At 43.3% G+C, this 17,014-nt stretch overlaps 1 protein-coding gene across 1 annotated transcript in view; it reads right to left on the reverse strand.

The window, feature by feature from the left end:
• Positions 1-13,584: 13,584 nt before the first annotated feature.
• Positions 13,585-17,014, reverse strand: part of CAPN11 (calpain 11) — a 28,539-nt gene continuing 25,109 nt past the window's right edge. Inside the window, 4 exon segments of the mRNA XM_078155670.1 lie at positions 13,585-15,346; positions 15,349-15,411; positions 15,561-15,663; positions 16,290-16,358. Of these exon segments, the coding sequence (XP_078011796.1) occupies positions 15,093-15,346; positions 15,349-15,411; positions 15,561-15,663; positions 16,290-16,358 (489 nt within the window). The 3' untranslated portion in view covers positions 13,585-15,092.

Below are 17,014 nucleotides of genomic sequence, written 5' to 3' on the forward strand. Positions count from 1 at the left end.
TGCTACTTTACAAACATCTCATTTGTTCCTGTGTATAAATGTGTACCTCATAGACCCTGTGCTACTTAGAAATATTATCTCTCTTGATCCTCACAACTCTAGGAGGTAGGTGCTATAATTATCCTCATTTCAGGAATAAGGAAACTTACGTAGGCAGCAGTTTAATGATTTGTCAAGGGTCACGCCTCTGTCAAGTGTCTAGGGCCCGATTTTTCGTTTTGATTGGACATGTGATTTCACTGGTAGAGGGATGCTCAGTGAGGAAACTCCCTCGACCAATTTAAATCTGAACTTGCTCTACTTCAAGAGTAGCCTGAGAAATTAAGCGGCTTGTCCAAGGTCTCGCAGCCAGCCTGCGTCAGAGGGGGAATCTGGGTCTTCCTGACACTGAGTTGGCTCTCCTATTTACTCAGAAGGACTGCTTCTAATGTCTCTGTCAATTAAAGGGCCTGAAAGTAACACTCTCCTTTGAGCCGCTTAGCCTGAGGCGTTCCCTCTCTGACTTAAAACCGACCTATTCATCAGGTGCATATTCTCTTCTTGTCCCCATTTAAACTCCAAACACAATTTAGAGTATGCATGTGGTCTTCCTGACCTGAGGCTCAGTCCTGGAATCCACAACAGGCCTCACTCTGCCACTGGTGAGGCAATCTGGTATAGTGGAAAACTGAATATGTGGGGCTGTGAATCAAGGGACCAGAGTTTGACTCCCTCCCTTGGACCCTTATCTAGGTCAGGAGACTAGGCAAATTAAGAACCTTCCAGAGCCTCAGTTTTCTTCTCCATAAGATGAGGACAATGATTTACCACCAACCTCATGAGCTATTATAAGGAAAATGTTTTCAGATTTTGAAATGCAATAGAAATATGAATTACTGCATCAAAGCAAAAGGCCTGGTATTGTGGGAGCAGGAAGTTGTGAGGACATAATTTTTTTTTGGGGGGGAGAGGGGTTTCTCTGTGACAAAGGCAATAAATACCAAAGGACCTTTAGTATTCCTGAGAAACAGGTTTCCCTACCCTATAGGGAAAATAAGAGAAAGGGCCAGAAATGGGGGCTGGGAACAAATGTAGAGGAGGCTGAAAATGGCCCCAGTAACCCAAGAGGAGCTGTAGAGAGCCCTGTGTCTGTAGGTCAGGGGCCACAGAAAAAAAAATAGCTATAGTCCTTACAGTACAGGCATTGTACTAAGTGCTTTATTATTTATTATTGTTATTATCTCATATGATCCTCATAACAACTCAGGGGGGTAGGGGCTATTATTACCCCTTTTTTACAGATGAAGAAAATGAGGCAAACAGAAGTTAAGTAACGAGCCCCAGGTCACACAGCTAGTAAGCATCTGAGGTGGAATTTGAACTCAGGTCCTCCCGACTCCAAGCCAGGTCCTCCATTCACTAATTCATTAGCTGCCCCTTTCATGTTTCTTGAGTCTACGCCACACTCCACACCCCAACCAGGAATCACCAGTCTCAGACCTAAGCATAGATACCTAGGGAACAAAATACCAGTTAGACAGATACTGAGAAAGTACGATGCTTGGCATGTAATAAGTGCTGTATTCTTGCTCACTCCTTTCCTTTGCCCTTGCCATGCAGTTGAGGGATGGTGTGGAGGCAGGGCTGACAGGTGGAGAGAGTTGCTGTAGGGGACAGATGCAGCATCCCCCACCCTCCGCGCCAACAGACACATATTTCAAAGTCCCCACCCTCAGTGAGAACACTTGTGGGGAGCTGAAGAGGCAGTTGGCTCCTGCGTAGAATTCTTGCCATTGTCTTTTCTGGGCAGCTGTCCCTTGGAGGAGGGAAACACGCATGAGAGCAAACTTTCAGCCCACCCAGCCTGCCTTTCTGTTTCAGCTAACAGAATGACAGTCTCTAGGACAGACAAAAGGGGATAAACGGGGCATGTGAAGAGTAAGGCCTTCGAGGTAGAGATAGGTAACTAAGGCTAGGTCAAGCCTGTGAGCTTGAGGTAGTGAGCCAAGTTGATCTGGGCTGCAAATAGACTTTCTCGGCTCCTCTGGCAACCCTTTGGGGAAGGGGCCTCGGTGAGGGCTAAACAACCAGGCCCTCGAAGCTAGAAAGGCTAGAGACAGGCTGACGATGTAAGAGGCTGATAAAAAAAAAAAAGAGCAATGGAATTTAATATCAGTATACACGTAATTTATTTTAAAATACTTTATTGATTTTTTTTACATTAGCACTCCCTCTAGATTGAACCCTCCCTCATCACAAAGAAAAACAATTAAGTAAAAATCTATAATACAGTGATCTCACTTACCAGTGTATGCAATAATCTTTCCCCTTAGTTCCCCAGCCTCTCTGCTGTAGGAAGGAAGGAGCCCTATTATCTATTTTTTGGAACATTAATTGTTTCCCCCCTCCCCAGTTACTTGGAAAGCTAGACTATTTTTGAGTGATCTTTTCATTTACATTATAATCTCAATAATTTATAGTATCATAGCATCTTGGATCTAAAGCTGGAAGGTGGCCAAGAGACCACCTAGTCCAACGTCCTCATTTTACAAGACAGGAAACTGAGGCCCATGGGAGTTAAGAGAGTTTCCCAAGATCATACAATCAGTAAGTGCCAGAGGCTGGATTTGAACCTGGGTCCAGGTGACTCCAGAGTCTGTGTTCTTCCTATCAGAATATACAAAGGCCTCCCTAGTTCTTGCCTCTCTCTCTCTTCTTAGCTCCTCTTCCCACTCTTGCAAGACTGCTCTAATTAAAGTGGGAAAGACTGAAGACCAAACTCATAGTGCTGGGCTGCTGGGCGGCAGGGCTCCTGGGTTCTGGTCTCTCTGGGCAGCTGCCTTCTTCATTCCCATTTCTGTTTTCTCCGTGGAGGGGGTGTGGTGGCTGCCCAAGTTGTCTAAGTTGCCTGTCTTCTCCCTGCCCATGCCTGCTCAGGGCTTGGGAGGGGGGACAGGTTTTGAGATCAGGAAGGTTTAGTATTAGGAAACCAATCGAGATAATGTTGGCGTCAGGGTGGGGTTGGTGAGGGAACCAGATAGGAGAGCTGGGGGTTCCTGTTTATTCAGGGTGTGGCTTAATGACCTCTCCACCATCGGTCCCACACAATGTCTCCTTCAGTCAGAGCCAAGAAGAACTGGGCAGTGCCCACTAAGGCTTCTCAAGCATCCACTGGCCTCTCAGCAGGGCCTTCGCTGCTCTGACCATGACAGACCCTTCACTCTCCCTTGCTTTTGTGGAAAAATCTAGGGCTGGTCATGGTGAAGATTCTAGAAACTGTGTCCCATGAGGAATAGGAGTGTCTCTTGCGCACGTACAGGCTCTGACTCATGGGTCCCGGACCAAGGCAACCTCCCTAATATTAAAAATTGCAGGAAATGTGGGGACCAGCATTGTTATAGGAGGAACAGTGGAGAGTCAGAAAGACCTGAGTTCAAATCCAGCCTCAGGTACTTTCTATGCGACCTTGGGCAAATCACTTAACCCCCTTCAGCCTCAGTTTCCCTCATGTGTAAAATGGGGATAATAATAGTACCTACCTCCTAGGGTTGTTGTGAGGATAGAATGAGATAATATATGTAAAGGATTTTAGAAAACTTTAAAGTGCTATATATAAACCCTTGCTATCATAAGAGAATTTTCTCACCTGGGAGTCCCCTATACCAGTTAAATCACAGATTCAATCCTTATCCACCTCCTACTGTGTGGAAGATATTGTGCTAGGGATTGAGGCTGGAATAAACATATGTCCCTCTGCCTGTTCTCAGGGAGCTTGTGATGTAGTTAGGAAGATAAAACAGGGACACTTGTAGAACACAGTAGGACATGAGAAGTGCATAAGAGAGGCAGCATAATATGGTGCCGGGCTGCAGGGCTTCTGGGTTCTGGTCTCTCTCGGCAGCGGGCAGGATAAGAAAGCTGACTTGAGGAGCCCTGGGTTCAAGTCCTGCTTCTGATGTATCCTGGCTATGTGACCCTGGGAAGGTTAGAAAACTCTCCAGGACCATAAAGCAGACGATCAGGGGCTGCTTTTCAATGGTGGAAAGCATTTCCTCATTAGCAGTGCCCTGTGAAAGGGCAACTAGGTGGCTCAGCGGACAGAGTGCTGGGCCTGGAGTCAGAACACCTGAGTTCAAGTCTGGCCTCAGACACTTACTAGCTGTGTGACTCTGGGTGAGTCCCTTAACCCTGTTTGCCTCAGTTGCCTTATCCATAAAATGAACTGGAGAAGGAAATGGCAAGCCACTCTAGTATCTTTGCCAACAAAATCCCAAATGGGGTTATGGAAAGTTGGACACAACTGAAATGACTGAACAGCAACGATGTCAATGAAAACGTTGGTCTTATAAGGAAAAAAAAACTGTGTAAAAAGGTCCAAAGAATAATAGCTAATGTTTATATAGGCACTGTGCTAAGTGCTTTACAATTATTAGTTAACCAAATGATATTATTATCCTCATTTTACAGGTGGGTAAACTAAGACAAACAGAAGTTAAGTGACTTGCCCAGGGTCACACAGCTAGTGAGTGTCAAGTGTCTGAGGCTGGATTTGAACTCAGGTCTTCCTGACTCCAGGGCCGGTGATCTGACACTCTGTATTTTCAATACTCCACGCTTCCCACCTTTCTCATTGTTGTTATAATCAGAGAAGACTTCCTGGAGGAGGTCAATAGAATGTAAACTACTGGAAAGTTGAAACAGTTTTATTTTTGTCTTTATACATCCTTCTCTCCCATCATTGCTTAGCACAGTGCTGACTAATAGTAGGAGCTTTAAAAATGTTTTTTTGACTGAGGTGGTATCATAAAGATTTTAGGACTTTTAAAAATTATTTTAAAAAATTATTCTGTACTTGACACTCTGCCCTTCCCCTTTATTAAAAATGAAAGCATATCCTTTCCTGTGTCCGATAAGAACACGTTACCTATATCTGAAAATGTATTATCTCATTCTGTGTAGGTGTTATATCCAATTCTTTTCTGTCAGGAGGTGAGTGAGCAGCTATGTGCTGCAGTGGATAGAGTACTGGACCTGGAGTCAGGAATACCTGTGTTCAAGTCTGGGCTCAGACACTAACTGCATGACCCTGGGCAAGGCACTTAACCTCTATTTGCCTCAGTTTCCTCATCTGTAAAAGGAAGATAATAATAACACTTACCTCCCAGGGTTGTTGTGAGGATCAATTGAGATAATAATTGTAAAGTGCTTAGCACATAGTTGGTACTTTAGAAATGCTAGTTATTATTATTACCAGTGGCTTGCTCCATTCCTGGTTCTCTGCAATGATCAGGGTCCTTAAGTGTCTCAGATTTCTTTATCTTTGGAATGTTGTATCATTCTCAACAACAACCAAAAGCATTTATTAAGCGCTTACTATATGCCAGGTGCTATACTAAGTGCTGGGGATACAAACATTTTCAAAGCTGCCTTGTTTTTCTGTGCTTCCTTCTAAAGGTTTTTTTTGTTGTTGTTGTTTTCTGCTGTGCACTTTTTATTTTTTTTCTCCCTCCCTCCCCGCTCTACCCTAGAGAAGGCTACCATTAGACACATATATATATACATGCACACACACACGCACACATACATGTACATACGTATTATACATACATACATTATATATATATGTATATATGTAAAACCATACAATATATACTTCTATTTAACAGTTCTTTCTCTGGATGGAGATAGCATCTTTCTTCACAGGTCCTTTGTAGTTGAATTGAGAATTTATAATACCCAAAATGACTTAGTCATTCAAAGTTGTTCTTAGAATGATCTTGGGTTATTGTGTACAACATTCTTTTGGTTCTGCTCGTTTCATTCTTCACTATTTCATACATGTCTTTCCATGTTTTTCTAAAATTAACCAGTTCATCATTTCTTACAGCACAGTACTATTCCATCATAATCATATACCACAGCCATTTCCCAACTGATGGGCATCCCTTCAATTTTCAGTTCTTTGCCATCACAAAGACAGCTGCTATAAGCATTTTAGAACATATAAATTCTTTCCCTTTTCCCCTAATCTCCTTGGGAAACAAATCTAATAGTGGTATTGCTAGGTCAAAGAGTATACGCAGTTTTATAACTCTTTGGGCATAATTCCAGATTGCTCTCAAATAAGACAATTCTGAACTGGGTCTTGGTGTCCTCATTTGTAAAAAAGACACGTTTGCACTAAGGGATCTCTAATGTCCCATCCAGCTCTGACGTTCTAAACTCCTGATATAGGGATTATTATTCCCATTTTACAGATGAGGAAACTGAAGCTGAGAGAGGTAGGGACTTCTCTGTGTTCACCCAGCTAGGGTCAGAAATGGGATTCTCACCCAGATCATTCTGGTTCCAGTTCCAGCCCCCTTCTTGATTAAGTTATGATCTTAAAATCTGAATTGTTATAAGTGTCCCTGCATTTTGCAAAAGGGAGCGGGGAAGGTAGGCAGGACTGTTTAGGCAAATGGCTTTTGGAGTTCACATTGGGAAATGAGAAAATGCCCTTGTGCTCAGTGGACCAGAACTGAGAGGTGGCAAACCTGAGACCAGAGAGTACAAAGGAGACCCTTCATTTCTGCCTATTTAACAGAAAAACGAAAGGCAACCTATGGTAGTAAATAGGGGAGCTAACTCACTGACAGGAAGACCTGGGATATACTGCCTTTGTGACCCTGGACTAGTCACTGAAGTTACCCCAGGTCACCCTTTTAAGAAGAAGTTCCAGAGCAGGTATATTAGTAAAGGGAGTTTTCTCCTGGAAGTTCCTTCTACCAAGGTAACCCCAGGTCCACTCAGAAAGGAACAGATGGGGGGCAGCTAGGTGGCACAGTGGATAGAGCACTGGCCCTGAAGTCAGGAGGACCTAAGTTCAAATCTGGCCTCAGACCAAACACTTGGCACTTACTAGTTGTGTGACCCTGGGCAAGTCACTTAACCCCAATTGCCTAAAAAAAAAAAAAAGTAAGAAAAAAAAGAAACAAATGGAGAAATATGGGAAGACTCACATAAACCGATGCAGACTAAAATAAGCAGATCCAGAGAAACAATAGGCACAATGATGACATAAATGTAAATGAAAGGAATGTAGAAGATGAAGACGAGCAGCAGGTCCTTATGATGACCATTGTACGTCCTAGGGTAGAAAGGAGAATATATATTTGCTTCCCTTTTGGGGGTCGGGGTAGGGTAAGGTGTCCTCATTTTTACAAATGAGGACACCAAGACCCAGTAAGACCCTGGGGAAATCACTTAACTTCTGTTTGCCTCAGTTTCCTCAACTGTAAAATGGGTATTATAATAATAGCACCCACCTCCCAGGGTTATTGTGAGGGTCAAATGAGGTAATATTTGTAAAAAAGTGCAGCCTGGCACATTTGTTGTTATTGCTGTTTAGTCATGTCCACTTTCTGTGACCCCATTTGGGGTTTTTTTGGGCAAAGATAATTGGAGTAGTTTGCCAGTTCCTTCTCCAGCTCATTTTACAGATGAGGAAATGGAGGCAAACAGGGTGAAGTGACTTGCCCAGGGTCACACAGCTAATAAGTGTCTTGATGAGTCTTCCTGAGTCCCAGCCCAGCACTCTATTCACTCTATCAGCCGCCCAGCCTGGCACATAGTAGGTGCTAAATAATTGCTAAGTCCTTCTCTCCCTCCTTCCCCATCATTTCCCACCTCTGTAAAGGAGGGAAGCACATCTTCTCACTTTTTCCTAATGGACAATATTGGTCATAAATACATAGAATCTAGGGTCACTTGTTGGTTCTGTTTTTCTATTCACGTCGTTGGAGTTATTGTGCGTGTTCTTTTTCTCATTCTACTGACTTCACTCTGAATCAGTTAATGAGGTTTCGAGGTATTATTCATATCAGCATTTCTTATAGCACAGTAATATTCCATCACATTCATGTAATAGGATTTGTTTAGTCATTTCCAATCAATAAATATCTACTTTGTGCCCTGTTCTTTGTTAAACACAGAAAGTCCTGCCTGCTGGGCTTGGGCTGGGCTCGGGCTGGCAAATTGCTTGAGACTGGGAATTCTGAATTTCAGTGGGCTAATCAGTGGAGACTGCATGAAGTTTGTCTCCAATATGGTGTGGTGAGGCCCATGTGTTGCGAGGGCTGCCCCCCATAGGGAGTATGGAAGATGTCATTGTGTTGCTCAAAGGGAAGCAGAATAGATATCTCTAACCTCTTCTCCCCCTTCTCCAAAGGACACTTTGATTCCTGCTGGGAGAGAAAAGTAGGAAGTTAGGGCAAGAGGCTGCCATTTTGCTCTCCTCAGAGAGAAGGGGTACCAGGCTAGAGTTATATCTATCTTCTTCCTTAAATCCTGTTGGTTTGGGGGATGTGATTTTGAGGTTCAAAATAACTTCTGATTGCAGTTCATTATTGGGGAAGAGGAGAACCCCAAGCTTTATGTCCTAGGCTTGGCTCCCTTACCAGCAAACACAGATTCCACAATGAACACACATAGCATTTAAAACAAGACACTTGTTCATCCAAATTAGTAGCAAAATAGAAGTCAGAGAAAGTATATATGTGGAATATCTACCAGATGCTGCAAAGTGAGGGAGCTCTTCTACTGGGGGCAAGGGATCTAAACCAGAAGAGAATCTTAGATCTTATCCAAAGTAAGTGCCCCCAAGTCTCTAGTGTAGCAAGCTGGGGATAGAGAGGGGCTAACAGGAACAGGTTGGAAACAGAGCAGGTCAGTAGGCCCAACAGTGGCCAGTGCATGTCCAGCCTGGATAAGATAGGGAGTTAAGGTTCAAAAAAGGATAGGGAGTAGTATAGCTCTAAGACTTTTGAGTATCTTTGGGACTTTTATTTTTGTGGGTTTTTTTTCTTTTAAATCTTAGTATCTAGATTCATCATGCCTGTCAGTGATACCTCTGAGCTTCAAGAATATGGATATTTTGGTCACTTTTCTAGCCTACTTACAAATTGTAATGGTTGAAGAAGTCCAAACATAACAACTTTCTTTATTTTATTTTATTTAATAATATTTTATTTTTTCCAACTACATGTGAAAGACCATTTTCAACATTCATTTTTTGAAAGATTTTAATTTTCAAATTTTTCTCCCTCCCTCCCCAAGATGGCAAGCAATCTAATATAGGTTATACATATACAATCATGTAAAACATTTCTACGTTAGTCCTGTTGTGAGAGAAGAAAGGGAACAAAAGGAAAAAAAACCACCAAAAAAAAATAAAGTGAAAATAGAATGCTTTGATCTGCATTCAGACTCCATCAGTTCTTTCTCTGAACGTGGAGAGCATTTTCCATCGTGAGTCTTTAAACATAGCCTCTTTCAGGGGCCATCCAACTAAACTAGAGAAGGGTGAACAATCTGGGTTCACAGGAGAGGATGCCCACACAAAGGATGAAATTTCAGATCCTTTCAGTACTGAAAGAACTTATAAATAACAATAATAGCTAACATTTATATAGTGCTAAGCACTTCACAGCTGTTATTTCATTTGATCCTCACAACAACCCTGGAGGTAGATGATATTATTATTCCCATTTTTATAGATGAGAAGACTGAGGCAAACAGGTGTATTGACTTGCCCAGGGTCACACAGCTAAGTAAACGTCTGAGGTTGGAGGCTTATGAACTCAGCTCTTCCTGACCTCAAGCCCAGTGCTCTATTCAATATGCCACCATACCATTATATGAGAAATAACTCAAACCAAGCCTGGTGATTTTTCTGCCACCAGTTTAGACACATCTGAGGCAGCCCATGGTACCAGATGACAGGCCCGACCTCACATCTGTTGGTAGAGATTTGAGGGAGGGAAGGATTTGCAAAGCCTTCCCCAGCAATTCCTTTTAAATCTCTGCAAATGAATACCACTGCTAGGTTTATATCCCAAAGAGATCATAAAAAAGGAAACAGGACCTACATGTACGAAAATATTTATAGCAGCTCTTTTTGTGGTGACAGAATTGGAAATTGAGAGGAAGGCTGAACAAGTTGTGGTATATGAATATAGTGGAATACTATTGTGCTATAAGAAATGATGAACTGGCAAATTTCAGAAAAACCTGGAAGACCTACCCAAATTGATACTAAGTTAAGTGAGCAGAATCAGGAGAACATTGTATACAGTAAGAACAACACTGTGTGATGATCAGCTATGATTGACCTAGCTCTTCTCTGCAATACCAAGATCCTAGACAATTCCAAAAGACTCGCGATAGAAAATGCTATCCACATTGAGAGAAAGAACTATGGAGTCTGAATGCAGATTGAAACATACTATTTTCACTTTCTTGTGTGTGTGGTTTTCACCCTTTGTTCTGTTTCTTTTTTCACAACATGACCAATGTGGAAAGATGTTAAACATGATTGCACATGTATAACTTACATCAGATTGCTTGCCATCTTGGGAAGGGATGAGGGGAGAGGGGAGGAAGGGAGAGAGAGAGAAAAATTTGGAACTGAAAATCTTATAAAAAATGAATGGTTGAAAACTATCTTTACATGTAATTGAAAAAAATAAAATACTATTTACAAAAAACACTCTGCAAATGTCCAAAGGAAGACTTTGAGGGGGGCACAATTTATAGGGGATTCTGCAAATTGAACTCTGGTCTTCAGTAGAATTTGGCTCCTAGTGACCTGCACAGATGACTGGAGAGAGGGAAAAAGAGGACTATACCAGCTTCAAGTGGAGGCAGAGGGCTACTCAGCCAGGTCCAAGAAAAGGCATAAGAGACAGGATGAGGAAGGGGGTGGGATCCGTGTCTTTGTCTGTTTTCCTCTTCCAGAGAGAGAACATGACCTTGACCAAAGACAACAGCACTTGGCTAACCCTAAGTATCTCATTCAATCGTTCAACAAATATTTATCGAATGACTGCCCTGTGTTTATTAGCTTCTGTGGCAGGAGGGAAGTAAACTGGAGGGAGGAAGGAAATTATTATTGGACTGAATGGGGGAAGAGGGACTGTTTTTATAGCCAAGGCTGAATTAAAATATGATCAAAATCTTTAAGGCATAAAGTGAATAGAGCTCCTGTCGCTAATCCCTAGAATCCTGAATTAGGAGAATTTAGAATCACAGGATTAGAGGATTTAGGGCTGGAACTGACTGCAGAAATCTATTTCCACCACCCCTCCCCTTTTACAGATGAGAAAACTAAGACCCAGAGGGAGAAGTGACCCGCCTACTTACTACATAGGTAGTAAGCCTCTGAGCTGGAATTTGAACCCAGATCCTTTGTCATTTCTACTACTTCTCCTACTCCATCCCCAAGTTTAAGGTGGGGGTGGTATTGGGGGAAACCACAACCTTATACAGCACAAAATAAATACTGCACATAATTTAATCAGCTCCAGAAGCTGAGTGCACAAATAAAAAAAAGGAAGGATCTTAATACATTCACAGATTGATGGGTTACGGAGGGAAGAGAGTGAGTTGGTAACATCAGTTTAATGTCAGAGAGGAATGCCTAGGAATGAGCCGGGGGGGTGGCAGTGGGGGTGATCCACATTCTTTTGGGTGATACTTTAAGCTGTGAATCATATATGCAGCTGTTCCTATCTCTGGTCCCATCCTCCAGTACTAGGAGGAGACAGGACAAGAACACTTAGGAAAAATGTCTTGCCCACTACTGCTCCATTCTCTCCCCCCCCTTCCCCCCAACAAAAGGAAGGTAGGTTAGGCTTGTCCTTGGTTACCTTGGGGGAACATGAGATCATAGATCTAGAGCAGGGGTCATCTAGTTCTACTCTCTTATTTTACAAAATGAGTAAACCGAAGCCCTTAGACAGCTAAATAGATAAAGCACTAGGGCTGGAATCAGGAAGACTCATCTTCCTGAGTTCAAATATGGCCTCAGATGCTTACTAGGTATGTGACCCTGGGCAAGTCACTTGACCCTGTTGGCCTCAGTTTCCTCAACTGTAAAATGAGCTGGAGAAGGCAATGGCGAACAACTCTAGGATCTTTGCCAAGAAATCTCTAAATCAGTTCAGGAAGAATTGCACATAATTGAAAAAGCTACTGAACAAACTGAATCCCTGGAACAGTAAGTATCGAGGTGAGATGTGAAACCCGTAGTAAGTATTAAAAAAAAAAAAGCTACAGTAGAAGACATTGGCAAGGAGGACCCCTAATTCAGAGGAGAGAGGACACAGGGCTGTCTGGGCTGGACACTATGAGAATAAGTAGACAATAGAACCTAGTGCCCTCGTGGGGTAAGAGGCTCCATTCTGTACCCAGGTCAGGTCTCTTATCCCTGTGGATAGCAATATCACCAAGAAGCCTTTTTTATTGTTCTCTTCCTCCTGTGCCCAGTTATGGCTTTGGGAGGACCTTCCAAGCCCAAAAGTATTCAAGTGCAGGCCTGCCTGCCGAGGCTATATCTGATAACCAAGGAAAGACCAGCCTAGTTAAATTGGGGGAAAAAACTCATTCTGAGATTGGCCACAAGATGATGGCTTTTTGGAGCTACTACAACTTTTGGAAATCATCTGTGTTGTGGCAAGGTTGTGATGATTGGGAGGAGTGCCCACCCACACCCTCATGAGCTTCTCCTTTTCTTTTCTTTTTTTTTTTTTTGCAGAGGTATGGGGCAGGGCACTATGAGGGCAGAACATTACATATACAATTATATTCTAATGGATAGGAGCTGAACTGTTCTTTCTCTTTGTTACAGGAAATGGCTCTTCGGGAGGAGGAAGATGGAAGAATAATGATGATGATCACGATGATGATAACCAGCATTTACTATAGTTTTTTAAGATTTGCAAAATAGTTTACAAATATAGTCTCATAGAAAAATGAGACTGATGGTGTCTTAATGCAAACTGAAGCATATTACCTTCCTCCCTCCCCTTTTCTTCCTCCCTCCCTCCATCCCTTCCTCCTTCCTTCCTTTTCCTTCTTTCTTTCTTTCTTTCTTTTTCTTTCTTTCTTTCTTTCTTTCTTTCTTTCTTTCTTTCTTTCTTTCTTTCTTTCTTTCCTTCTTTCCTTCCTTCCTTCCTTCTTTCCTTCCTTCCTTCCTTTCTTTTCTTTCTTTCTTTCTTTCTTTCTTTCTTTCTTTCTTTCTTTCTTTCTTTCTTTCTTTCTTTCTTTCTTTCTTTCTTTCTCTTGTTTTCTCCCACAAAATGACTAATATGGAAATATGTTTTACAAGATTGCACACGTATAACTTATATTAGATTGCTTACTATTTCAGGAATGGGGAAGAGATAGAATTTGGAACTCAAAACTTCAAAAAAAATGTTAAAATCATTTTAAGTGTAATTGGGGGAAAACGAAATATTATTAAAAATATAGTCTAATTTTATCCTTACAGCCCTGGGAGGTAGGTGCTATTATGATCCTCATTTTGCAGATGAGAAAATTAAAATAGGCAGAGATTAAGCAATAACTGATGAGTGTTTGAGGTCAGACTGAAATTAGGGTCTTCTAACTGCTGGTGTGCCACCCAGATGCCTATTTGGAAATGAAGGTGATAAAAAAGGTATCAATTAAAAATTTATCACAAAAGGCTCAAGTAATCAATTAAAGTAAATACATTACCAGATAGAACCCTCCCTTCTCCTCAAGTTCAGAAACAAGAGTCCAGTTTTTCTGGTTATGTAAGAAATATTTATTTTAACAAGAAGATAAGGCAGTTAGAGGGATAGATTGTGTATAAAGGAGTGTTTAGTGGTCCTATCAGAGTCAGGAAGGCTGGACTGCATATGTATTGGGGGAGGGGAATATGCAACATCCCCCATCTCCCTGGCCTTTTCTAACTACTATTGGGAAGAATCTTCTGAGTCTTCAGAAAGTTGCCCAGAAGTTGTGATGATCATAGGAAGATCATCTCCTGTCTTTTCCCAAATGGTGCCCCCAAGACTCACCCTCCCTTACTCCCTCCCTGCACCCTTCCCCCCTATACAGTTGTCTATCTCAGGGACCAGCTAGGAAGGAAGAGAAGGAGAAAAGAGATAAGACCAAGAAGAAAAAGACAATCCAGAGATTCTTCCTCCAGACCCTGACAGTTTGACCTTAACATTGGTATTGGGACAATGTGGCAAGATAGTGGTGGATCCCTGAAAGGCACAAGCCCTACCTACCCTCATCACTAATGACTGTGAGAATAGAGGTTAGGCTGAAAGATGGGAAGGAAAGTCCTCTCTTTCCCATTAGTGGCCTTGTGTAAGGTGCTTGACAGAGAAGGGGATGGGGGCCAGTTTCAGAAATGATCATGTCTTCTAGGTGTGAAGATTGGGAAGCCTGAGCTGCCCCTTATAATCTATAGTATCCCTCCTTCCCAGGCATGGAAAGGAGTGGGGACCCTCACCATCAAGAGCAGAATCTACTGGAGTAAAGGGATAGGGGAAAGTGAGTGTGTGAGAGAGGGAGGCTATAGAGGGGTCATTAGGACCACACTTTTATTTCCTAAAATAATCTTATCTAGAATATAGAGATAGAGAAGAAAACCAACTGACCCTTGGGGAAATGGGAGAATCTATGGAGTTTGTGTCCAAAATTGTTCAAGTCAGGGATATAGGAGGCTAAAGCAGGAATGTAGGAGAACAGAATAAAGCTAGAGGTCCAGACCTCTATCTCAGGAAACCCCCAACTCTTGGATGATCCAGACATCTATCTGACTTCCTTCCTCAAACCCAGCTCCATGTCCAACTTGTACATGTAGAAGGAATGATGGTAGCAAGATGACATTTCTTTCCAGTTCCAGCTGGGCCCCCACCTTTGCCACTGTAGGGGACAGGAGGCAGCTCCTGGGGTTCCTCTATCCACACATGGTCAATACCATCCACCCTATGAAGAAAGGTGGCCAATCAGGGGACGAAACCCTGAAGTTGCAATTGGCCGCCGTCTAGAAGGAAGGAGTTTCCCCCCACCTGCTCCCCAACCCAATGCCCGTACCTGGAGTAGGTGCATGACAACTTGACCAATATTCTCAACATCCATGTTAGTGAAAAATCTTGGAGGGAGGAAAAGGAAGATTGAACATAGTGTAGGGTATAGGAGGTAACTGGGAGCCTGTAAGAGGTTAAGATGCATGTCTGGAAGCTAGCAGGAATCCTGGTTCCTTCCTCCTTTCCATTCAACCCGCACTAGGCTGGGTCAAGTTTAAGGGAGCCTCCTTAGATGTTCTGTGTGATGGAAAGAAAGAAAGGGAGCAGCCTCTGGGCCTGGGGGTAGGGTAGGCATAGATGGTAGAGAATGGGCTGAGAAAGGTCATGTTTTGAGGATGAGGGTGCCAGGCCAGGGATGGAAACTGTACTGTGGCAGACTGAAGGATTCTGGAATGGGAGAATATGAAAGTGGGGATGTGAATTCAGCGACTCACAGTACATGGCCTCCAGCTTGACAAGGCAGCAGTTAAATTTGTTAAACTGATGCTCGTGTTCTCATCTGAATAGTGGGATACTAGCACCTGGAGCAACTTCTTTAGTTCGATGCCTAGTGAAGGAGGTGGGAGAGTAGGGGAAATTAAACTGCTCCCTCACTCCGATCGGTCACGAAGAAGTCTCCCCTCCCAACCTTCCCTCTGCATAGAAACAACCCTGCAGCACCCTCCTCCAACCAAAGCAGAGTTGCCCCCCCCCCACCCCAACACCAGTCGCCCTCTTCATTGGCTGCTTCCACGGCCAGGCGCATCTCGTAGGAGTTCATGGTGCCAGACTTGTCTGGATCATATTTGCAGAAGGTGGCCTGATGGGAAAGAGAGATGGATGGTAACAGGGCACCGGGGATGTGCTGGGATGGATTGAGAGTGAAGAGAGTATGGCCAGTAGCACTGAGGAGGGGACAGAAAACAAGACAATGAAAGAGAAGGGGCAGGGGTGTGTAGTCTGGGTGGACGGTAAGGACCACAGAGGAAGTCTCCTCTCTCCTGAAGGCATAGTGGAATGGGTCTTGTGTGGAAGGCACTCTATAAAATGCTATCAAAATAAAAGCTTTTGCTTTTGTGTGTGTGTGTGTGTGTGTGTGTGTGTGTGTGTGTGTGTGTGTGTAATCAGGGTATGGGCAGGACGAATATTGAAGAGTAGCAGGAAAAGCAAGTTTCCATCCCAGGTCTTCCATCCCAATATGTATATTTCTTCACACCAACAGCCCTTTCCCCTTGTCTTTGGAACGGAGATAGTCCACTCATTCCTCTTCTTCCTCAGTGGCTTCCTGTCACTTCTTCAGTGAGGTAGGGGGGGATGAGAGGGGATTCTAACCCTATATCTTGCCTCTGCCCGTTCCACTTACCTTACTAAACTCTCTAGATACCTATTTCCCCGACGCCCTCCCACATATACTTAGCTTGTCCTTGTCCATCACCCCCTTCCCACCAGCCACTTCTGAATCTTGATCCACAGGACCCGAAACTCCACCATGCTCAGGTGACCACTGCCATCAGTCTGGAGGGAGGGGGCAGAGGTCAAGGAGAACAGAGAGAAAAGGGGGCCCCTAGGAGAAGGACAACTCCATAAAGAATTGCTTGAATCTCCTACTCTCCTACTCCGGAGGTGGGGAGAGTAGAGGGCGGTAGGGAAGGCCAATGATGATCCTGGGTGATGCAGTCTCCACCAGAAGTGAGGGCTTTTGTGGGTTGGGGATGGAGCAGAGGAATCAGAGGACTGAAGAACTAGCAAGAACTTTAGACACCACCCCCCTTCCCCACACTCATTTCACAGCCGAAACTGAAACCCAGAGAGGGAAAATGACTTCACCCAGGTCTCCTAAGAAGTAAATACGAGAGCCAGAATTCAATCCTGACTCCTCTGATTCCAAACCTAGTACACTTTTCAGTTCCCTGCTGTCCCTTCTGACAGAATGTAATCTTTTTTTACCCTTTATATCTTCAAAATCTTACACAGGACCTGGTGTATAGTAGTAGCTTAATAAATACCTATTGATTTATCGATTGCATTCCCTGCACGTTCCCTGCCTACCCCCAAGGAGAAGAAAGACTGGGATTTTCTTGACATTTTTCCTTTCTGGAAGAGCCCAATCCTGCCTGGGAAGCTTATAGTAAGGAATACAAACCATCAAGGAGCAGAATGTATTTGATGGG

This window comes from Phascolarctos cinereus, unplaced genomic scaffold (assembly GCF_003287225.1).
Source record: "Phascolarctos cinereus isolate Bilbo 61053 unplaced genomic scaffold, phaCin_HiC Scaffold_5;HRSCAF=322, whole genome shotgun sequence".
NCBI lineage: Eukaryota > Metazoa > Chordata > Mammalia > Diprotodontia > Phascolarctidae > Phascolarctos > Phascolarctos cinereus.